General features: G+C 36.5%; 1 protein-coding gene across 1 annotated transcript in view; it reads right to left on the bottom strand.

The window, feature by feature from the left end:
* LRP1B (LDL receptor related protein 1B) overlaps positions 1-26,073 on the bottom strand; it is a 587,356-nt gene that overhangs the window by 223,877 nt on the left and 337,406 nt on the right. Inside the window, exons 23-27 of the mRNA XM_059820081.1 lie at positions 20,846-21,043; positions 18,980-19,184; positions 14,714-14,878; positions 13,538-13,782; positions 1,097-1,228 (exon numbers count right to left, since the gene is read on the bottom strand). Of these exons, the coding sequence (XP_059676064.1) occupies positions 1,097-1,228; positions 13,538-13,782; positions 14,714-14,878; positions 18,980-19,184; positions 20,846-21,043 (945 nt within the window). The remainder of the gene's footprint in view (positions 1-1,096; positions 1,229-13,537; positions 13,783-14,713; positions 14,879-18,979; positions 19,185-20,845; positions 21,044-26,073) is intronic.

Below are 26,073 nucleotides of genomic sequence, written 5' to 3'. Positions count from 1 at the left end.
CAGAAAGCCTGCAGCCTAGTGACACTTGAGAAATAAAGTATGTTACAGAGCATAAAAATCACAGGGAAAATACATTAATTCTGGACACTAGACAAGATGTTACTACACCACTAAATCAACATGGTCTTGTACAATTCTAAAGGAAAAAAGTTAAATGATATTTAAAAAATTTTACCCCACTTATCCCAATCAAAAAAATACTGTTTCATTTGTACATCATAACAAATGTTAACATTTGGTATCTCAGGGGAACAGACTATCACTGTAACAGGGAAGTTTTTCAAACAACAAAACTCAGGAGGAGTTCCACAAAGTATGTGTAATCAGTGAAAGGCAAGCAGGCAGAAGAAAAGAAAACCTTGATTGCAATAATTTAGAAATCTACTAATGAAAAAGGGTGATACACTAAAGGCAAAACAGAACTCTATTTTTTTATCTCAAAAGTTAAAATCATTGGAGCAAATGTATGTGAATTAACAGTAAAGGTAATTTTTTCCCCCGCAATATCCTTGATGCAACAAATTTTTTTTTAATTTCCTAAACATTATTAATCAACACTGAAAAGAGTAATGTAGTACAAGGTTTTACAGATAATAGACACAATTATTTGACATTTTGAGGGCTTTTAGAGCTTAAAAGTGTTTATTGTAATTTTTTATAAAACTCCCCTGTGAGGCTGCATGTCTAATATTTACTCTTAATTTTATTTTCATAATCCTTGAAAATGAAACTAAGACGACTTTAGAAAAACAGGTAGAGATTTAAGCTATTAAGTACCTTTTTGTTATTCAGCTTACCTAACTCATCATTTTCTGATGACACACTTTACAGTATAAATCTTTCTGTTTTGCAGAGATAAGTTTTACTAACATATCATACACATAAGCAACAGAAAAAATGGCTGTAGTAATAAATATCAAAGCTTCACACACCTCATATATTAGAATAAGTTATCAATTCTTCAAAAGTAGATGCCCCTTTAAAATATATCATTAAAACACACTGTAGAGATTGTTTTTAAAATCATGTGTTTTAATTTGTCCAGTTCAAAATTTAAAAATCACCACAATTGTCAGGCTTTAGGAGGAAAACTTACCATAACATGTTTTCTTGTCTAAAGACAGTTTCATCAGATGTGGACAGGCACATGCAGCACTTCTGTTATGATTGATCAGACACATATGAGAACATGGACCTCTGCCCTCATTAGCAGCGCATGGATTAGAAGCTAAAATTGAATAATGAAATACACAAAATATTAAAACCCCTTTTGGAACTAAGGTTTGTCAAACTAGCATAAGCTACATTGGTGAGAAAGTGGTGAAAATTCTATCTGAAGACAAACCCAGCCTCATTGATTCACTGAGCTTGTACTCTAATCGCTTCTCCCAGGCCAATATTCAACTTTTGTCCAAACATTTTTTTTCTTACAATTTTTTTTGTTAGTACACAAAATCACAGATTGATAGGGGTTGGAAGGGACCTCTGGGGATCATCTAAGTCCAACCCCCCTGCCACAGCACATTCACCTAGAGAAGATTGTACAGGAATGCATCCAGACGAGTAGCTGGAAAGCTGCCCGGCAGAAAAGGACCTGAGGGTGTTGATCGACAGCCAGCTCAATATGAGCCAGCGGTGTGCCCAGGTGGCCAAGAAGGCCAAAAGCATCCTGGCCTGTATCAGAAATAGTGTGGCCAGCAGGAGCAGGGAGGGGATCGTGCCCCTGTACTCGGCGCTGGTGAGGCCGCACCTCGAATGCCGTGTTCAGTTTTGGGCCCCTCACTACAAGAAGGACATTGAGGTGCTGCAGCGTGTCCAGAGAAGGGCGACGAAGCTGGTGAGGGGTCTGGAGCACAAGTATGATGAGGAGCGGCTGAGGGAACTGGGGTTGTTCAGTCTGGAGAAGAGGAGGCTGAGGGGAGACGACATCGCTCTCTACAACTACCTGAAGGGGAGTTGCAGAGAGGTGGGTGTTGGTCTCTTCTCCCAAGTGACAAGTGATAGGACAAGAGGAAAATGGCCTCAAGTTGCACCAGGGGAGGTTCAGGCTGGATATTAGGAAAAAATTCTCTACTGATAGAGTGGTGAAGCATTGGAATAAGCTGCCCAGGGAAGTGGTAGAGTCACCGTCACTAGAAGTGTTCAAGGAACATGTGGAAGAGGCATTGTGGGACATGGTTTAATGGGCATGGTGGTGTTGGGTTGATGGTTGGACTTGATGATCTTGCAGGTCTTTTCCAGCCTCATTTTCCCAGTGAGGTATTAATTTTGCAGTCTATTTATAACATTTAAATGAAAACAATTGTACACTTCTAACCAGGACACAAGGGATTAAAAAATGTTAATATGATGAGGACCTGAACAATAAATTACATTTTGTGAAGAGCCAAAGCTTAGATTATGCAATGAATTTTGGCAAATTCTATGTTCCCTTTCAATTTGATCTACCTACTAGAATATTAGTTGGAAATCTAACATGCAAAGATAATTTGAAATAACATGCAAATTATTTCTACTTTTCTCAAAAAAACCTCTCTTAAGTGTAGCTTTTTTCACGTAGCTTCCTATAGTTCACTGATTGAACAAGATTTTCTAAACTTGCTTTAAAAAGCAGAAAGAAATCTGACTGGAGAAGACCTCTTAGTCTTAAAAAACCTAGAAACTAGTCTTATTATCTTCATTCATTATTAAACACACAGTTCCAGAGCACTCCTGATGAGACATTCCAAGCATGAAGAGAAAGTAATGTTGATTTTCCCATTTACTAAAAGACCTTAGAAAATTAACAGTGATAAAAGGGGAAGTGGGAATGACTGACTCAAAGATAAACTTAAAATTGACCAAATCAATTAATTTATAATATATTCCTCCAACGCTGTGCTAGCCTGCAATATAAGTAATTAGATAGCTAGAGAAATCTGATGTATTAATTTATTTGCAACATAAATTTAGCTCAAACTCAAGCACTAATATTTGAAGACAAACTCAAGGTTTGCTTCATTGAACCATTTCTTTTTCATCAATGCATGCTTCTTCAAATTTATCCATTAACTCCTGAATCGTCTAACGACTTACTTGCCTGACCACTACTACAGGAAGAATGAAACTTTCAAAATCTTGGATAAACAGGTTAATGAAATTAAATTCAGCATCTTCCATCATTCTATCAAAAAAACCCACAGGCTTTTACAGTTTTCTGTAAAGTCATCCCATTTGCCCCTTTCAAACACTGGCAGCACTGGAGGCCACTCAGCACTCTCCCAGCCTTTCCAGTTTCTCCTACTATTCCAAGGTTTATTACAAAGAAGCATCCCATATCCTGTCAGCTCTTCTGAACCTCTGAGAAAAAGTCAGCTGGGCCAATAAGCTTAAAAATATTTAGTCTTGGTTAATGACTTAATGTCTTCTTTGACTGTTAATGGACTATATATACCTTATTATCCTTATGTGATGACTATATTTGATTCTGCCTTTCCCAAAAATTACAATAGAGAAATGTTTATTTAACATCACTTTTCTTGTATCTGTTGTAACAATGTGAAAAAATCTGGGGTGATCTCTTCTAACAAGTTCACAACTTCATGTGGAAGATAAAAAATGTGAAGCTGAGGAAAAGAGACTGAAGTTAAGAAGGTTCCAGGAGCCCATCAGCATAAGAATTAATTATTAATGGACTATTAATATTAGTAAATACAAGTCATGTATCCCTATGAACTACACATCAAAAATGAAACACAATTTAGGGTTTTGACAATATTGTGAAGGAAATCATAGAATCGTTTAGGTTGTAAGGGCTCTCAAGGAGATCAATTAGTGATTCAACCTCCTGCATTTTTTTGTCATTCTTAACACTGCTGCAGTGAGATTTAAAATTTAGTCATACGTTTTGTAAAACAGCATTTCCTTTAATTTATTTGCCAATACAAAGCAGTAATTTCAGTGGAACCTCAACGTCTTTATATGCATACAACCATTTGTGGCAAGGATCTACTTAGGGCCTAGAGAGTATTAATCCCCATCTTGTCTTCCTGTGCAAGGAGTGCGTTATGTTCTTCTCTACCAAAGTTGCTATATGAATATGGAATTCAAATAGAAAAACACACAGGAAAAAAATAATAAAAGGCATGCTGGTTAATGATTATGTTAAAGAAAGAGTTGTGGTTTAAGTGTGCTACAAGCATCAAAGAGCAGACAGTACAATTTGTGTACTATCTGTCCACATCACTGTTCCCTTCATACATCACTGAATACAAAACTGGTGGTAAAAGAAGTGCTATAAAGCAGACGTATTTCTTTCCACACGCACGCACAATGGAGGAGTAAACTACCGCAATCTAAAAATTACTTATGCCAGCACATATGCACATATTCCTTTCATATTCATACTGTTTTCAATGAATAACAGCTAAGCCAATTCTTTACGTTTAATAAAAACTAATTCTCTTGAAGGCAAATACTTATGCTACTGCTTTGACTCTCAAAAATTTGGCTCTTTTATTTCATTGTGCTAGTTCTAACAGTTAACAGTTCCTTCTATTTCTATTGTGAATAACCACATAACCATGCTTTATTCACTGCCTTTGTGCTATTTATGGTTTCACAGACTGCCATCATACAGAAGCCTGTCTATAAGCTGTATTTCAAAAAGCATCAGCTTACCTCTCCTCATCCAAAAACCTTTCCCATATTCTTAATCAGCCTGTCAAGCTTTCTCAGTATCTTTTACATGATCTGTATACAGTATTCAAGATACTGGAGTGATATTGATTTATACAGCGTCACAGGTCACTATCTGTGGTTCTTTATTCCTTTCATAATCATTGCCACCAATCTATTTTCCTTTTGATCATGGCAACCCACAGAACTGGCATTTTCACCAACTGGCCAGCCTTTTGCTTTATTTAATTGATTTCCACTGCTGATTGCTTGTCAATCTATTTCTCTTACAGTACTGTGCACAGATATACATATTTCATTCTTCGGCATCATATTTCTTCTTGCCTGTTCTCTAAAACATTATTTAAACAAAAATCTTTATTTCTCTTGACCAGTAAAACTCTTAAAAACACCCTCAGACATTCTATCACCAGTTGACAAATTAACAGTTACTCTGACAACCTCTGAATACGCATTCACTATGGACCAACTTATCCTCCATATTAACTTCATATTGAACCTGTCCCTTCTTGGCAACAGATTTTAGCTAGTCAAAATTTTAATCTTATACTTTAATGGTGTGTGACATGATTAAATTCTGCCTACACCTTCAAATATATGCACTACAGTTACATCAAAAGGATACTTTTTTAATTGCTGACAATCTATTCCCACTCATATTTAAAACCAGTTATAGATCTAATCCTCTGCTCACTGTCAATACTTTCTGTCGTATTGCTTTTCATAGGGCCAAAGATCCTTCTGCTGTACTCAGTCAAGTTAAAATCTTTATACTACCTGATTATATCTGATTATTTTAGTATTAATCTTTGGACTTTGCAAGTTAGGACTGATCAGAGAATGCATCAGTCTTAAAATACATATTTATTTCCTATATTCACTATTTCTACTTCAGTTTTTAATAATTCACTTGAAGAATTAGTATATCATCTAACAAAAATTTACATATTCACCATGAAACAAAATAAACAAAAGTGTTACTAGTTTAAAGTTAGCACAATTCTTCATGATACTCTATTGTATACGGTATGATAGCTTTATGGTAATTCTGAAGCTCCTGTTAATGAATCCCTCTGTTTCCCACCCTTCTGCGGTGTACCGTGTGAGATGAAAGAGTACTGCAAAAAAAAATAAAATCGAGAAAAACATAATTAATGATACAAGTCCAAAACTAAGAAGGGACTGCCTGGAATGACTGACCTTAAAAAAACCATACTGATGTAATAGGAAGATAAGAAACGCAGGTGTAAAAGAGTAACTGTTATAATGCTAGGGTATTACCATGTGGAAAGGCCAAAGGCAATAGCACTTTTAGGAGTGGGTGCTATGCTTTATAAAAAACTTCCAAAAAAAGAAATTTACTGTTAAGTAATAAAAAAGCAGTAACAAAGGATTAAATTAAATCCAAGTGTGAAAAGCTACACAAGAGTTACATGACAAAGTGACCAAGAAATACAGTGTCTGATCAAATTCAATACATATATAGTAATATACAAGGAAAAAAACAATCTTAAGTTACCAACATGGGGATGAGCACTGAAATGACATCCATACATAAAAGATCCTTTTCTGAAGCAACAGATTATATTTATACTTATGAAATTGCTGTCCAATACCCCTCTTATTACAAGAGCTAGGACACACTGAACAGAATTATCAGATTAAGGTCAAAATAAGGAAGACTAGGTCCTCTCTCACACAGTGCATAGTTACGCACCAGAGCCCTCTGTCCAAAAAGTTGTAGACATCAAGAGTTTGTGTAAGTTCAAAAGGCAACTAGAAAAGTTCATATAAGACGAACCAGTCAAAGGCTTTAAAGCCTTTGAAGCACAAAGATACCATTTTAGGTTCAAAACATCACTGAGTAACAGCTTACTGGAAGCTGACAGGCTATATGGAAGGAGCATGGCTGTTATCGTCCCTTAGGTCCATGCTTTCCTGTAGGCACTGCTCAGCCATTGTCAAAGACAGGATGCTGAGTTAAGACCAGCGTAGAAAAGACTGCTTTTATAATTCTTGGATCAAAAATGGAACTTTCACAAGGCACAAAGGAATCCAATTTAAAGTTCAGAAAGATTGTATATATTTTGCATGATTTATTATACATATACCAATCTTGCTGCTGGTTTTGAAGTATGAAGAATGTACACAAGAACATTGTGATAAAATCTTAAACTAATAAAATTTTTTAAGTCCACCCAAAATAAAATAGCCAAAACTTTACTCATGTGCATTTTAAGATACACTTCCGTAAAAAGTTATTTATTTTAAACAGCTGGCAATCCAGGCCTTAACAGAATATTGAAACAAAACAGTGCTATGAAGTTAAATGTTTTTTATGTTTTAACTACAAAAGAGCCCAGTGGTACCAAGATACTTTATATTCAGAAGTTATTATACTGCTTGTCCTGATTTTTTTGTCTATAAAAATTCAGTCTCCAGAAAGAAAAATAATGCCATGGCCATGGTTTTTTTAAAATTCAAAGTAATACCCTTGAGAAATGCAAAAAACTGGGGTATGTGTAGAGGCATTCACACCTTTCTAACTGTTTTTCAAGCTGTGATCCTTCCGATGCACTATATTTACTCCTCTCATCACTTTTCTCAGTAGTACACCTCATGGTACAAGTACGATTTCTTGTGCCTAAAATAGAAGACCTTGCTCTTTGCAGCAAGTGGATTTTTAAAATATAATGGTAGTTGAGAGAATATTCTTCCTAGAAAACCTATTTTTGCTATGTTAATAGCATTCCCAACACACAACTTTGATTCTGTAAAGATGAGTAGGCCTCAAACTCATATTCCTGAGATGTGACATCATTCTGCATTAGATCATGAAGCCTTCCACAACTCCCTGTGGTTTACTGACAGACGAACCTATCATCCATACAAATATCTCGCTCTAACTTCACTACCTTAAATTAGCATCTGTCCTAGATTAACTGAAATAATGTTGCTTTAGGCTACAGGAATTTATTAACTCTGCTCTACTTCATTTCAATCACATTAAGTTGGATGAAATATTTTAAAAGATAATAACCTTTCACCTACATAGGTGACCCAGACGTATACCTATGGAGCTGAGACTACAAAATGGTTCTCATTCAGTGCTATATTTATACTGACTTTTTGCAATGTAAATCTACTGTTAATTTTATTTTGGGATTCTAAACTGCATGCTGTCTTGTTTCATTTATTACAAAATTGCTACAAAATCAAAAGAAAAAAATAAGAAGTAATCACATTGTAACACCAATAAAGCTAGGTACTGGAGATTTGTAGAAAGAAATTGCTTCCATTGAAAGAGAATAATTTAGAGCAAACCCAGAAGGCCAATCATAAATTGGAATCTGCTGTTTTCTACGTCATAAAATAAAAGCTGGAGTTACACAACTTGATATTTGAACTTCTTGATTCTGGGAAATAACAGCTGAAACCTCTTCTACAGCTTATACCTTGCCTTGACGCCAAGGTTATCTGTGACTATGGAATACTGAGTGATGTCTCCCTAGGCTATAGTCTCTCTCTAAAGACCCTGCCTGGCCCCACTCCAAACAGAAAATAGTTGTGTTTTTTTTTTTTTTTCTGACAGCAAGAAATGGCTAATGGGAACTCTACTGCTACTGTGAAAACTCCAAATATAGAACAGTTCCTCCAATCCCAAAGTTCAGGAAGTGGCTAATTAGAAAAAATAGCAAAAACCATTACTTGAAAGGGGTGTGCAGAGATGCTTATTTACTCCACCAGTATTTTAAAATCCTGGGCAGACATACACTTTTGTCTGGAAGTCAGACAGCTTTGTTAGAACAGTACCCTGGCCTAAAAAGTAAGTTCTTGTAAGAGGCTTATTTCAAAAAGCAATAAAACCCAAGGAACTCGACATTCACTAAAAAACAGTAACATTCTTCTTTAATGTAAGTTCATTATTATTTTAAAATAAAACCATCAAAAAAATGTATCCTGACAGCATGTGTCACACATTGCAAGGTAGATTAGGAGTTGTTCATTGTAAGTCCTTACCGCCGTTGTCATCACGCTTAGACTCACAAACTAACGGTGAGTTGTATTCAATGCTCTCCTTTTTTCAATGCATGCTATTACAGCATTCTTCAAATCTTTTGACTATTAGTGTGCAGGAAGAATTTTACTTGCTGGTACTCATTTACATTAGAGCTATAACCATAGTCTTCTATGTACAGCTAATGCAGAACTGGGTACTAAGACATTTACAAAGCCATACAAAATTGTCAGGATTTAAAGTTTTTGAACAAAGATTTCTCAGAACCTACTAACATAAAAGTCTGAATAGCTTACTGAGCACTACAAACCCTGGGTGAGAAGAAAAACAAAATATCATTTCTCAATATTAAAAAAACCAAGTATATGTGATATGAATTTTGAAGTAGTTTCTACTACCATCAACTCTTTGGCAGAAGAGTTGAAATTTATCCAGAGATCATGAAACATTCTAGAACTAATTGGTGGTCATCCTCCAGCGGTATCTTTTACTTTCCCATATTTACACACAAATTAAGTGTATTGGGTTTGCGTGGCAGCGCTTTGGTAGCAAGGGGGGCTACAGGGGTGGCTTCTGTGAGAAGCTGCTAGAAGCTTCCCCTATGTCTGGTAGAGCCAATGCCAGCCGACTCCAAGACGGATCTGCCACTGGCTAAGGCTGAGCTAATCAGCAACAGTGGTAGCGCCTCTGTGATAACATATTTAAGAAGGGGGGAAAAACCGGGAAGCGGCAGCCGGAGAAGAGAGGAGTGAGAATATGTGAGAGCAAGAACCCTGCAGACACCCGGGTCAGTGAAGAAGGAGGGGGAGGAGGTGCTCCAGGCACCAGAGCAGAGATTCCCCTGCAGCCCGTGGTGAAGACCATGGTGAGGCAGGTTATCCCCCTGCAGCCCATGGAGGTCCACGGTGGAGCAGATATCCACCTGCAGCCCGTGGAGGACCCCACGCTGGAGCAGGTGGATGCCCGAAGGAGGCTGTGACCCTGTGAGAAGCCCACGCTGGAGCAGGCTCCTAGCAGGACCTGTAGACCCGTGGAGAGAGGAGCTCACGCTAGAGCAGGTTTGCTGGCAGGACTTGCGATCCCGCGGGGGACCCACGCTGGAGCAGTCTGTTCCTGAAGGACTGCACCCTGTGGAACGGACCCATGCTGGAGCAGTTCATGAAGAACTGCAGCCCGTGGGAAGAACCCACATTGGAGAAGTTCGTGGAGAACTGTCTCCTGTGGGAGGGACCCCACGCTGGAACAGGGGAAGAGTGTGAGGAGCAAGGAGCAGCAGAAACAATGTGTGATGAACTGACCACAATCCCCATTCCCCGTCCCCCTGCACCGCTGGGGGGGAAGAGGTATTAAAAAAAAAATCGGGAGTGAAGTTGAGCCCGGGAAGAAGGGAGGGGTGGGGGGAAGGTGTTGTTTTTTTAAGATTTGGTTTTACTTATCATTATCCTACTCTGATTTTGATTGGTAATAAATTAAACTAATTTCCCCAAGTCAAGTCTATTTTGCCCATGATGATAATTGGTGAGTGATCTCCCTATGTCCTTACCTCAACCTACGAGCTTTTTCCTCATATTTTTTCTCTCCCCTCCAGCTGAGGAAGGGGAGTGAGTGAGCAGCTGTGTGGTGATTAGTCTGGCTGGGCTTAAACCACGACATTAAGTCACTATCTTTTGTTATATCTCACAATAAACACACATATTCAGTTCTTTTTTCAGCATCAGTATTTTGCAGGGCACATCCCAAGAACTTCTATAGCTAGAAGCTCTAGCTATATAGCTATAGCTAGATATGGCCCAGATGTGCCCTATAACAACAGAACTTAATTTACTAATAGAAAATGCACCTGGTGGTATCTCAAGCATGTCAGAATGTAACATTGAACTCAAAACCATAAAAATAAGGGGAAAAATGTATATATACATTTGCATATGTGAAGTATGTATAAGTACACATGTATATGTTTAAGTATATATTCACATATTAACTATGCATTATTATAGATGTGATATCTATCAAATATATCTTATTCACACCCTAGATAATCTGTATCCTTACGCCCATTTACACTAAATGACCTAAAGAAAGTCAAAGACAGGTGATAGAGAATTAGAGATGGTGAAGTTACTGGGGAAGAATGGATAGCTTATGGGAGAGAGGAAACAGTCAGACCACTGCAGAAGAATGGTTTCTGGAGTAAACTTAAACATATGTATAATCAATAAAAGGGCAACTCACCTCATTCATTAATTGTCCTGCTCTGGATGATCTGGTTTGTTGTTTACAAATAACCCATGAGTTATTGATATAAAAATATAAAATGCCTACAGAGACTTAATTCTCCCTTCCAATAGCTGATACAACTAATAAAAAATTGGCTATGTGTGGATGGGAAAGCTATATTGAAGAGTTGGACTATCTTGAGAAAGCTGGCATTCCAGCTGCGGTTGAGAGGTTCTGAGCTCTGTTCTCTTTTTGACCAATACGCTAATGCATCTCTTTCCAAGAATGGGTTTAGAAATTGTCAGCAATTGCATAATAATGTCTTCCTGTCCTATACTTGGTTTTGTAACTTCAAATTTATTCGAAACATCAACGTAGCTATAGTTGTATTGAAAAATGTCACTTTATTCAGTTCTTCATTTTGCATGGGGATCCACTGAGAGAACTGATGTCCAAGTATCCTTCCAACAAAATAACTGACGAAGTTTATTCAGAACCATTTTCTTCTGCTCAGCATCCTATCATATCCTTTCATTACTAATTACACTAGCCACCTCATCCTCATTATTTCATACTGAATGAAGTCAAGCATTTGATTCAGAAGTCCAAAGACTCCTAGTAAATTAATCTAACAACACTTTCCAAGTATTTCCATTAACGTTTATGATTCCCAAGCCAGGGATACAGGGACTTTGAAGGGCTCAACGTATGAAAAGTCAGAGAAGGAGGAATAAAGCCCAATTAAAATTCTCTTTTTCATGATGGTAGAAGTGGAGATAACTTAGGAAGAAGAAAAATATTGCCTGTACTAAGTATCTTGGATTCACCTACCCTCAACTGGACGGCAGTTGGGGAAAAAAGGAAGTATGAAGGAAGCCAGGAAGACATGTTTGGACCAGCAGCTGACAGTGCTACCAACAGGTAAGTACCAGTACGAAATCACAGCAAAATATGCCAAGTCTCTCTATAAGCAATAATTAAATCCAAATTAATTATGTTATTAGCAACATGCTTAGGTACAGTCTATATATTGCCATAACGAAAGCCAGAAAATTTGGAGTGGAAAATAATTTTACACTAGTTAAATAAGATCTCTGTATTTGTAATCCTCATAATCCTCAAAAAAGTAATAAATTTAGTTATACTCTAGAAAAATACTAGATGTGCAACTAATGGGCTGCTCTGTGATTCTTTCTTGGTCCTCATGAACCTTCACACGTATGACCACTGAAATCAATAACTTAAACTTCTTGACTAAATATTTACCATCTGAATGACAGATTCACTATTCAGTGATAAAATCATTTGAAGCTTCAGCTGGAATTATAGGAAAATCATTATCTTTTACCTATGCCACAAACATTGTAAATATGTCTCAAGAAGCTAAGTTTATAGAATCATAGAATCATTTAGGTTGGAAAAGACCTTTAAGATCATCAAGTCCAACCGTAGACCTAACCCCGCTAAGTCCACCAAGTGGTTTTAGCAGGTTCCTGAATTTTTCACTAGGAATTAAATAGAATATTTCATTAAACAAGATAGATAAAATCTGGTCAGTTTTCATTTTCAAGAATAATAGTTTTATTTTAAGTTATAGTAGCTGAAGATTACTAAATACACAACTACGGTTGGACTATCTATGTAATGACAATGCCAATGCACTTACCATTATTGCACAGCAGTGCTGTGGGTAAATAGATGTTATACTATAAAAGCTGGTAAAAAATTGAAATGGTAAAAAATTGAAATGGAAATACATACACATGAAGAGGTAAGCTTTATACAGATGAAAAGTTACAAAATAATGTATCAAGAAATAATTAAAGCATTTCCTATTCTTCAATTAATGCATATGCTCTTCAGTTTTGATTGTTATCCACACCAAAAAGAACTTTTGATGCTTCTTGAAGTTTTAAACTCCAAACTCATGTCTCCAGCAGTTTGAGTTCATTCTCCCATGAAAGACATACTGTGTTAATTTGAAATTGAAAATTGTAAACATTATTTTAAGATAAAAGCTGTTAAGTGAATAGGATATGCTTTGGAAAAGCATCAGTTTATGGACAATACCCAGTTGGGGCTATTCAGGTAGAAAAATAGATTCCACTACTGCAGACTGCTAAGTTACTCAGTCCTAGGAGTGAACAAGATGACCGAGAAGCAAATAGAGACAGACAAGTGAATGAGTGAATTAAGGCAAATTATAGCACAAAGTGAATATTTACAACTAAGAATTGTATACACAGTTTATTTCACAGAGAAGTTCATCTTCCTCTGGAGAGAAGCAAGAGAAAGACAACTAACAGTGTTATGTTTACTTTTGTCAGACTAGTTACTCCAGTTAAAAAAATAAGTAAGTTGGAAGCCTTTTAAATAAATGTGGTTCTGCACTATATTTGTAACAGATCAAGAGTCCAAATGGGCAATATTCACAGACACTGATCCCATGATGCTTCTGGTTTGAATAAAGATTCTATTACCACCCAAGGAACACTAGCGATGAATATGACATTTAATTAAGAATTGTCAGTACAAGGCAAATTCATATACAGATATTTGTATATAAAAATAATACTTTTTTCCTCCCTCATAGGAATAATAATTAATTATTCTATAAATAGTCACCTTGTGGTTGACGACTTGGATGATATATCTGAAGATCAAATGGCTGAGCACTTGTTTTTTGTATTACACTGACATTCTGGCCAGTCCATTTATTGGCTTTTGCAAGTGTATTGGTCCGCCAATCTGTCCAATATACTTCACTCCCATACAAAGAAACAGCAAAAGGGTGAGAAAGATATTCATGACCCCGTATAATCTCTATCATGCTGGTTCCATCATATAATGCAGAATAAATGGCATCCGATCTACAAGATAACCCCAAATTTAAGATTACATAAAAATAAAATAAAAATTACACAACCATTATGACATTGGTGCAGAATGTATAAAAACCTTATTCTTGCATACTGGTAAGACCAAAAAATGTTTACAGCGCAATCATTAGCTTCAGAGTTGATTTAGTTCACATTACTAATTTAACTAGGGATATGACATACTGGTTTGCTTGTATACTGTTTTTAAAAGTCAAATTTACCTCCATGCTGTAAAAATACAGCAGGAAAATCGGTTTCCATTCCAGTGAACTTACAGAAAAAATAGTGAAATAGCTTGGGTCATCCATATGTAACTGTCAGGGAGGACTAATGGCCAACTGCTCTCCAAAGCACAGGGAGCCAGGAGCCGCTGAGAATTCCTCAGCTGGCAGGGCAGAGGCCTCACTGTCCAGGGCCATATCCCTCTGCGCCCGAGCGAGGCAGGCCCCAAGGGTGGCAGGCAGGTTCAACCTAGAGTCCAAATCACCAGAAAAAAATTGTGCTGACAAGACAGGGTCAGACCAGAAAGCTACTCTGTGGGTTGGGGTCTGGACCAACAGGGCCCATTGCCAGGCAGTGCCATGGTTGGGCTGGAGACTGGTGCTCCAGTGGTGTCACTCAGGCAGGGGCTGAGCTCCAGGGCTGTGCTGAAACGGGCTCCTGGGATCGTGGGCAGGACGTGTGGAGGGAGGTCCCTGAGAAGCCTGGTCAGGGCCATTAAGGTCTGCTGGTACAGACCACGACGACCGTGAAGAAATTATGTATAATAGTAATGCAATGAAAGACGCGTACATAGTGTACATTTGCACAGAAGACTCTTTACGTATATAACGTACATAACTACGCTCCACTTACAATGTATTTCGTATTTTTGCATGCAAGAATAAGGTTTTAGAAACAGATAATACTGTTATCACTTTACCTGGCATCTGTCCATACTATTCTTTTTTCAAAGTGATCTACAGTAAGGCCATTAGGCCAGGCTCCAGTATCCATATCTTTATATATGATCTTTCTCTCCGCTCCACTCATGGAAGCGGATTCAATGCGAGGAAAATTTGCATCCCAGTCTGTCCAAAATAGAATTCTGGTGAGAGGAAAATAAAAGAGATAATAAAATATTAAAGCATGCAGAATAATTTCATATGGTTCAATAAGACAATAGTTGGAAAAAAGTTCAAACACTCACATGTAATGGTAATATTTCATTATTAGTGTTAGAGCAATCATGAAACTCAAGAAGTTTTTTAAAAACTAGAAGTTCAATAGCGTTCCCTTTTTCATGTCTATTAATATAAACAACAGCTTGTCTTGTCTTCCTCCTCTAATTAGAAACTCAGCTCATTAAAAAAAATGGTAATGAGAGCCTTTGAAAGCAATCCACAGATGAGGAGGATGGGGAGGGGAGAAAGGGAAGAAAGGTGATTTGAGGTAGCAGGGATTAAGGAACATGATAAACTAGAGATTTCCATTTATTATTAAGAGGGTTCCAGTGAAGACCCCTAGGATTTTTGGATGTCATTAATGAATTCTACAAAGGTTAGTCACTGAAAAGATGTGTTTTATGGTAGGCTTTCTCAGTTATGTACTATCTCCCATTTTTTTCCAACAAGGAGGGCTTTCACCTGTATAACCAAAGAAGTTTCTTGTTAAGTAACAGAAGCAGTGTCACCACAAGACCAAAAATACACTCTAACTGTTCTTAGCTTCTGAAGTTTTCAACAACACACAATATTTTTTGTATTTGTTAAAGGAAAAGAATACCTTTGATATGAAAACTTTTAATTAGTTGTAAAGAGCTAATTGCAGACAGTCAGACTGTAACAAAACTTTTGACAAGTAACATTGGACAGCTTCAGTCCTGAACATATATTCTAATAAGGCCTCTCCATTTAGTGCCTGTGAACGGTAGTACATGCTATAGTTAAATAATGAGGGATAAGAGTATAAAAAGGCCTGTCTTTCTACCAAATTCCATTTCTCTCTCCCTGGGTGAGGGCCTCTGCTTCATGTGTGCGTTGTGTGTATAGACAGTTGTGTGTCAGCGGCTGGAGCCAGACAACAGGTCACAGGGCCTGTACAGCTGGGGTGCCAGCAACTGGAGCAAGTGAAGGTGTGCATGCCAGTGTGTGATCGCTGGCAAAGGTGAAGCCAGACTACCCGGTGAGTGCGTTAATTGGCTTGGCAGCCAGATGTACGCATGCATCTCTGGGAGCAAGGTACCTGGGGGAGTTGGCTACCAGAGAGACCGGGGGGCCAGGCCAAGTGACAGAGAGACCGTGAGGTCTGGGGCCTGACTGAGACACCCATTTGTGTGTGTGTGTGTTGGGTGCACCTCTTTGTGAGAGGCAGCTGGGGACAGCGAGGATTGAGGGCGAGCTACTGGATGGACTGGGTGGGACTGGGTGCCTATGCCCAGCTACAGCACTGTGCGTGATGGGATCCTTACCAGCAGTTGGTCTGGGGCTGCAGCCTCGGGTGCTCACGCGTCCTGGAGCCAGCAGCTGGGCAGCCCAGCGATCCTGGGGCCAGCCACCGGGTAAACTGACTGTCTAAACCCAGCTACTGGAAGAATCCATGTTATACACACATATATTTCCCACTAAAAGACCTTCATCCTTAACAGCCAGAGAGGTTAACAGGATGAGACCACTGGTGCCATTTGTTCGTCTCAGTGCTGAGAGTTTCTGCTTGTGTTGATGTGCATCTGTGTGTGTGTGGACTGAGAATACACACTCAGCCTCACTGCAGGTTGGAACAGAGCTATGGCAGCCGCGCCTCCACTGGGATACAGGATTTGTGCAATCCTAACACAACCATCTACTTTGAATCATCAGTGTTTGTTTATTCGTATTTATTTGTGAAAAGATTGAGGAGCCATTCCCTTCTGTGTTCAAAGATTTTATTCTTTCCTCACTTCTAAGAAAATGTAGCACACAACTGCTTCTAGCTGTTCAAAACGCAGATTAAGCCTTCAGTTTCAGGAAGAGTGGTGATTTGATTTTTTTTTTCCTCCCAACCATTTAATTTGAACAACTTATCTGCCAACAAGATGCCCCTTTTTAAAGATCTCTATAGATAAGCAATGCACTTTATAAATAAGCTTTCAAGCATCTGAATTGACAAGGCAGCATTCTTACTCATTAAAGCATGTACTTCCCTAATTCAGTATTTAGGTCCCACAGGGACCTCAGGTCACAGAATCTGGGACCTTTATCTACTTTTATTTTTATGTCCACAGCTGTGTTTCTGAAATAAATATTCAGTGAAGAAACATGATAGACCATAGCAGGTTCATAAACAAAATTAAATATCATGACTCTGCAAACTCTTCGTAATTTATATTATTTTATTATTTTTGGCCACATTTAATTTGTGGGGGTTTTTTTGTGTGTGTGGTGTTTTGGTTTTTTTTTTTTTTTTTTTTTTTTTTTAAACTCTCTGAAAGCACCACAATTATGAGAAGAGGATGTAGCTACTGACCATTACCTTTTGGCCTCTCTTAGGGGATCCAGCTACACACAATATTGGGTAATGAGGTTTCTATAATGAAATTGCAATTTCATATAGCCTCAAAACACTGCTCTAACTCCAAGAATCATAAAATTTTTGTAGTAGTAGACTGAATTTCAATACAGAATCAGAACTGACACCTGGCTCAAGAGGGAGTTAAGGGTTCCATGAATAGTTTTACTCACCTTCTACTACTTAAGTCTATTGACTTAAATTTTAATATAAATGGCATGTATGGGTCATTTTTGCTCTGCTAAAAAATGAGAGGCTAATTTTAAAAGGAAGGAAAAGTATCCTACGCAAAGTTCTAATGTTGGTGGTTTTTTTTAATGTGAAGATTTTAAAATGGAATTGTGAAATACATTTATATGTTTGATGATTGCTAAAATTACATTTTATGGCAAAACAGTTTTTATTGTGTTAGCATATTACCAAAATCAGGCAATATTTTAATTTAAGCATACTTTTTATAAACATAAAATTTTGGCCTGCTTTAATAAATATTTTGTTTGATATTATGAAAATATTCTAATATTTATTAGAAACATTTAATTATGACAGGCATTAGATAAAATGGGAACTGGGGTTGTTCAGTCTGGAGAAGAGGAGGCTGAGGGGAGACCTCATTGCTCTCCACAACTACCTGAAAGGAGGTTGCAGAGAGGTGGGTGTTGGTCTCTTCTCCCAAGTGACTAGTGACAGGACTAGAGGAAATGGCCTCAAGTTGCACCAGGGGAGATTCAGACTGGATATTAGGAAAAAGTTCTTTACTGAGAGAGTGGTGAAACACTGGAACAGGCTGCCCAGGGAGGTAGTGAAGTCACCTTCCCTGGAGGTATTCAAGGAGAGTGTGGATATGGCATTGTGGGATGTGGCTTGATGGGCATGGTGCTGTGTGGTGTGGGTGGGTTGTTTTGGTGTGTGTTGTTGTGTGTTTTGTGGTTTGTGGGGTGATTTTTTTTTTTTTTTTTGTTGGACTTGATGATCTTACAGGTCTTTTCCAACCTTAGTGATTCTGTGAAAATACATATTTATGGTAGTAGGCTGAATCTCCTAGACTCAGTTGCTTATGATTAAGATTATTCCAGTTTACAGAATATCCCTTATGAATAGGTAGAAAAAATACTGACAGAGCTGGCAAGCATTATCTCCACTTTAAAGATGGAGAACCAAACACAAAAGGTGGGATTTACCTCACTCAACTTTTAGTCCTCCAGTAACATGTAAGCTATATTTTTATAGTCCCACCAAAAAAAAAAAATCAATCACTGAGTGAGATGAATTACCTTGGCAATACCTAAATCTGTCCATTAACCACACAGGAAGGTTAGACCAAAGGCTCCAGTTACTACCATGCACATGAAAAAGTTAAATGAAACAATCACATATATCAAGGGAAGTAATTTGCCAAGAAATAGATTCCTGTATCTCCTGACTTGCCTTTTCTTAACCTTTTAATTAATTAATTAATTTTAATTAATTAATTTTGCCCCTTTAATTGGGGCAAAACACACTGATAATGGATGGTATTTCACTCAAAATATACTTTCAAGAAATATTAGATATAAGTTAGGAACTATAAGTTACAGCAAAAAAGGTAATCAAACAATCTCACATTTAAACCTGTATCTTTAAAATACTTTGCAACATGAAAAAGTAATCTTTTTATAATTACCCATATCTGGGATCCAAAGCAATAGCCCTTGGATGTTCCATAGCTCCTGCTATTAATGTTGTTCTCAAAGTGCCATCTAGTTTTGCTACTTCAATTTGGTCCAAATTGCTGTCTATCCAGTATATGTTTCCTGCAATCCAATCTACAGTAAGACCTTCAGGTGTGGCCAGCCCATGTTGTACTACCACCTCAATGGCACTAACACCTTAAAAAAAGGGGGGAAAAAAAAAAGAAAAAAAAAGAAAGAGTCTTAAAGAACTAATATAGAGTCTGGTATAGTGAACATGGACATACAAGTCTATCATATGCTCTTAGAGTGAATTCTTGATTAATCTGATGGATGATAGTACTTTGTTCCATGTGACATTTTTTCTTTACAAGGCGATAGACTGCTGTGAATAAGTACACTTTTGGCAGTACACAAGTAAACTTCATTCCACAGTAACACAAATTTTTAGTTCTCTGATGCTTTAGTAAGTAAAGCTCTGAAACTTCCAATAAAGGTCAGAGATCACATACAGAGTAACAGAGATTACATGTGCTCTATTACCAGCCACCTCTTTTGTGGTATCTGTGAAGGACATGCTTATTCTTCACCTCCCAGTGACTAGACATATTAAGACAAAACTCATGCAGCTCTATTTCAATTCAGCTCTATTTCAATTCTTTCTGTATCAGAAAAAGAGAAAACTGAAAGATTGTGATGAAGACAGAAATGGCAGGGAGAACCCTGTTTGGACTACACATTTTGAAAAACTCTACAAAAAATAGCCTTACTTTGTTCCTTCGAATTCACATGCACAATTCATACTGTTGCTGACTATTAACAGCTCTTCCCTACCAAATACTTCCTCCTCTGGAGGGTCTCAAAATTTTTCACAAAAAGGACAACTACAGAAGCACTTTGTTAGCCCTCAGGACTTCCAGGAAGGCACAGTGCTTTTTACAGATGCAAGTCAGTTCTTGACAACTGCAAGACTGAGGGAGTAAATTATTTATTTTTTTTAATAGAGCACAGAAGTCACTTGGGTTCTGGTACAGTGTGATTATAATACAGTGTAATGACAACAGACTACCTTATTGGTTTCATACAAACACCACAACCATTAATGGAAAGTAACAAGTCTTTGGCTTTCTTTACATACTTAGCAGTCTATGATATTTTTTTCCTGGTCTGTGTCTGTGGATATAAAAATACTCACAAATACCAACTACTAAGGAGAAGAAAAAAACCCAGGAAAAAAAACCCCAAACGTGTCAGAGAACATATGCACGAATGCATATGTGAACTTTTACAGAAGCAAGTTAAACATGCTTATGCCTGTTAGCTCATGCAGGAATGAAAGTACCTGAATATACTCTTCAACAAAGAATATTTTGTAGAAACACTTTTGTACATATTATGAGATTATATTGAGTTATAGGCCATAATTATGTCATCAGGGCAAAGAACAAAAGTCTTTCTGAACACTATACAATTAGGAAGCAAAATCTTTCACCTCGTGAGAGCAGATAATTTATCAGACATCTGATAAATTCTTACACTTTTTTCATAAGATGAAGGTAAATTAAAAAAAAGGAGGGGAAAAAATATCACTATTGCACTCATTGGACCAGGAAGAAATATCAGCCCTTTGCATTTGCCATTTTCTTCCCCCTATAGCCTATTGCAAAAGTAAACTTTTATAACAAAAAGTATTTTTCTTGCTCTACATCAAGTACAATCTACATATACACCTATTTAAAGGCAGAACACCGTCATAAATTCTGTTTCTATGAATGGTAGCTCAGTTATGATTTATCAGGTCTAACACCCTGTAGCTGCAGTTGTTCTTGCTGTTAAGAAATTAAAGATTAAATTCATACCTCCAGTATCAGAGAGCTTGCCTCTGTAAATTTTGTCCTCTACCACATCTGTCCAGTACAGTAAATTCTGACTGAAATGAAAATCAAGTGCTATTGTATTTCTTAAGCCAGGAACTAAGAGGCTGTAGTCACGTTTATGAAGATCAATTTTTCTGATCTCATGTCGAATAGAAAAAATTATGAAAGCCTCAAATGGATCTGGAAGCAGAAGATTATACATTTCAACAGAATAATAAAGATGATATTGTTACATATTGATATAAATGACAAGTGGAATAAGAACACCACAATACTTTATCAGGAGAAACAGATGATTAAAATAATTCATGTTCTGATAAGGAGTCTTTCTAATACATTTTTAGTCCCACAGACTTCTCACTTCTCCCTTCTAGCATTATCTTCAATCACAACTAGAAATATTAAACATTAAATTCAGGAATATCAAATGCAATTATTGAACTGTGGTTTGCAGATTTACCACAAGGAGTCCATAATTAGAGCTTTAAAAAGTTGCATGTTATCAAAATTAAAATCTGTTTTCTCAAAAGTTTCAGAAAAATTAATCCATTAAATGATACATTGTTTCAAATGACAGTTAGTTGAAATAATTTACTAAAATATATATAATGCACCCTTTGAATATATAATATACCTTTTGTTTTCAATTGAAGTGCTTAAAAAAACCTCACCCCAAACTACCAAGCAAGGAAATGAACATTTTATATGCTTATCAATACACCCCATCACAAATCCAACTACCACTAAAGTTCTCCTTCCCTTGTTACTTAATTAATGCTAGATTATTTGTGCCTGTGAGCTTATAGCAAATTGTATATAAATATCTGTAAACACCCTCTGCATAGGTCAACCATACTACAAAATTGATTTTATTGTAGTTCTTAAATATTTTAGATGAGGAAAAGTTTCCAACAAGTAGCTGTGTTAATAAAACCAACAAGAAAGACAAAAATTGGATTCTGTAAACTGTTGAATCAACATTAACAAAGAAAGCATTTCACACCAATCCTCTTCTGTTGGACAGTAGCTTTCTTTTATTATTTTTTGCAGTTCCTTCTCTTAGAGCAAAACACAAATGATACTGGGGTTTTTGTTTTCCATACAATTAAACCTCCATTTTATACAAAATACAGATTATTGGCAGTTTATGGCAATAGGCAATATTGCCTTGTTCTTCTAAAATATTCAAAGAAAAGGTTCCACAAATTATCACCAAATAGATGCTTATATACCTCTTTTCAAAAAGATTAATTTCATGTTCTTCTCTTGATAACCATTGCACACACAGATTAAATTATCTATGATGTTTTAAGTTAATCAGGTACCTCAGTAGAGCTATGTTTCTGCTCTTGAAGTACTTATTCATAATCTCGCTTGGACTTTCCCAAATGATCCTCCTATTTGCTAAAGCAATGAATGACTTTCTGCAAAGCCAATTTTTCAAAGCTCTGCAGTAGTTAAATAATTTAATGAAGAACAAGATCACTGACATTAGTAGCTATTTCACAAGTACCAGTTATCTGAACCTGAGAAACACTTTAATGGCACTTCCCGATTTCTGATAAATTGGCAGCTATTATGCAGGAGACCACAGGCTACTAACATACTGTTTTTTAGGCAACTCCAATGCACAAGAACACATAAGATGGACCAGTAGCTTCTTTTATGTTTCTCAGTAATTAACACCACAATGGAAGAAAAGAAACCTAATAAATCTGTGCTATGTTGGATGGGGTTTTTTCATGCAAAGTAGAGGAAATCTAGCTTAAGCTATATAACCTACAGTGCAAATTATCAAGTATACTGATGAAAAGGATTAGAGTTCAATGGGATCTGGACAAATCTAAGGTACAATACTTAATAATGTAAATCAACAATGAGAAATGGGTAAGAACATATGCATAGGCAAAGTAATACCATTTTGTTTATTTGGACATTTTGGTTTCAATGAGCAGGTCATATACTGCTTTTTCCCCCCCTTTTTCTTACCCTTCCCGTAACAATGCAAAGATGTAAATTCAGATCCTTAGTTATTGTGGCTGATATACAGTCAAGTCACAGATGTGATACTACATAAAACAAAAGAATGATTGATATTGCGACAAACAAGAGACACTGTATCGCAGTGCAAAATTTCTCTGGAAAGAATGTAGAAAGCAGACAGAAGCCTGTTTTACATAGGTTCCTCTCTGATAAGGCTATTTAAATCTAGCCAAATGGATACCAGTAATTATTGCCTGGCTGGTGAGTTGTGAGCCAGAGTCCAGCCACCCCTTAACTTTACATAATGCAGCAATCCATCACCATAGCCTGGATGACTGGAGTAGTCTAGAATTTTACTTATTACTGCCTGACACCCCCTATTATCGTTTGTGTGATAAGTACCACAATTCAAGGATAATAAGCTGCATAAAACTGAGTACATAAGTGACAGGATACCAGAGCTGTAGGAAAGAATCTAGAAAATTAGATCAACAATGGCATGGCACTGTAAATAAGATCAACTCAAGGTTTGCACTTGAAATAAATACGACAAACCCTTCCATTGCCTCCCACCAAGCTTTGGGGAAGACAGTCTACAATACTGTAGCCTGTTCTGAGCACGGCTCAAAGAAGAATGTGAATCAACTACAGGAATGCAAGAGGAAATCAGCAAGTGTTGTAAGAGGTCTAGAAAGCATGGCCTGCAAGGAAAGAATGAACCAACAGGAATTGCTTAGTCTAAAAAACGACGGAATAAGATGGTAAGTGGAAGCACATAAAATTCTCCAAAGACATAGAAGGCTGATGAATTGAAAATGGGAAAAATCTTGTTTTCTATATAAATAACAAGTAGGCCAAGGATTAAAGGTTTAAACTGGAGCAGGAAGACTCAAGAAAACTAGGAAAAAAACCATCTTGAGGGGAGTGAGGCACTGAAACATCTCACACCTGGGAAACTTGGAGTTCACCACTAAAGGTGTCTTGAAGGTCTTTGAAAGCATATAAACAACAGCAGTATTAGATAGCCTTTGATTTTCCTTCCAACCTTATCATTCAATGACTATTAAATGAGCTATATTATAGTGAATTAGAATTTTCAGACTGAATCGAATCAATTTTATTTAAGGTTATGCTTCCATCAACCTATAAAACAAAAATTTGATGTTATTTTCACACTTGATTCCTTTTCTGGAAATTGAGAACAAATACTCTTTATTCTACCCATTGATTATGAGTATTTTCATAAAATCCCACCTTAACTCAATTCAATGTAATGGTTACTGATTCCATTCTTTCAAGCTTTTTTTAAAGAAAAGTAATTGATAACAATTTATTAGAGAAAAATCATACATTTGTGTACCTCCTGATTTCATGACTGCACCAAGCTTTTTTACCATATAGGTAAGTGTATAAAATATATGATACAAATATAAAGCATGAACTGCATTAACAGTTGTAAGAAAAAATTCTGATAGAATATTAAATTAAAACCACTGGAAAAGGTGAAACATTATTCTTTGTATACAGTCTTTTTTTTAGTGTGTTGTTCAGGCAATTTTCTTCTTTCTTCGGAAAAATGCGAACTGAAGCTTATTGTTTCATTGAAGCTTAGTGTAACAACAATAGCACAGCAAGTAAACTACATTGTGCTTTTATGAAATTTACCTCAAAGGAAAATGATAACTTCATAAAGTGTTTGGAAAAAAAAAAAAAACTTCATTAAAAGTTTGACATTGCTTAAAGAGGATGGGACCATCCTTTTTTTTTTTCTCTCCATTTTAGTATTGAAAACTATCTGGAAATTATAATAAAATGGAATTTAAACGAGCTAAAACAGATCAAACATACAGACACATCATCTTCTTTTCCAAATATATAATATAGTGATATAACAGAGTTCCCACAGCTTAGAAAAGGTTGACAGTCATTTTTTTAAACTAAATCTATACTAAGTGTTTGAGTTCATCTATCTTTTATTATACCAAAATCTGAAATGCTGAACATAAACATGAAATTTAAATATCTTTCATGAACAGGTTTTTTCCTGTGTGCTTATTATCATCTAATAGAGTTTAAGTGCAACTTTATCACTGCAACTTATTTTGAAATGTCTTCCAAGAGAAACTAGGAAGAAGAGTATCAAAATATGTAATTTATATTGACTTTCAATCTGAATAATGGAGCTCTGTAGCATACTTTTAGTTCAATCAATACAAATTTAAACATGAATGAAACATTTAGTCTTTGGGAAGTCAGTAATTTAACAGTACACATGCCAGAACAGCAAAAAGCAAGCTAGATGTAAAGAAGAGCACTCTGAAAGAGAAAAACACAACACTTAAAACCCTCAAGAAATGAAGAGAACTTAAACAGAAATATGGACAAACAGGGGAAATTAAGAGAAAGACATTGAAAGAGAAACTAAAAAGAACTGCTCAATTTAAGCAATTTATTTGTATATACTTATTATTCTATAACTTGTTATATTTCTCTGGTAATTCATTAGGTTCCTCTGACAATCACATTATGTGATTCTGATATGCCATCCAAAAAAAAAAAAAAAGAATCACATACATTACCACATCTTCAGCATTCCTATTCCCATTAGATTTCTGATGGACACTCAAGTAAATGTCTTTACAACATTTTGAAAAAGTGAAGTGCTGCATACTAACTTTACACGTTATTGCTGCGTACTAGTGAACTGTTTGACTGTATATAGGAAAGTGCTATTTTAGATAGCAAAAAGATGTAGCCAAGGGCAAAGTAATAATTTTCCTCCAAGCGATTTTTTTTTCTCCTGGAAAAAGGATTATTAGTTACTGCTCTAATATAATACACACCTACTCCTGGTTAAAGGCATTTTAAATCACTATGGCTATTCTAAGCTACTTCATTCATATTCATAAGCTACTTTATACCAACTGGTATTATTGAAGAAGTAGTTTGGCATTTGGGGTGCTGTTTATCTTCACAAGATCACTTTGGACTCTACTCGTAATAGTACTCTATGAAAGCCTTTTTCTTTATTTTATGTTCATTTAAGATCTCATGCACAGAGATGTAAATGGTGTGGACATTTTGAGGCTAACAGATTCACAAATGAGACCAAAATTGTGCTCATTTTACTAAAATGCTGTTCACACAGTCAACAACTAAAGTATCAGGGGATCTGTCCTTCAGAGTGTTTATCATGCCTTTCAAATGAAATTAACTGAAAGGGGCCA

Source organism: Gavia stellata, chromosome 8, assembly GCF_030936135.1.
Source record: "Gavia stellata isolate bGavSte3 chromosome 8, bGavSte3.hap2, whole genome shotgun sequence".
In the NCBI taxonomy this organism is placed as follows: Eukaryota; Metazoa; Chordata; class Aves; order Gaviiformes; family Gaviidae; genus Gavia; species Gavia stellata.
This window is presented reverse-complemented; position numbering and strand designations above follow the sequence as displayed.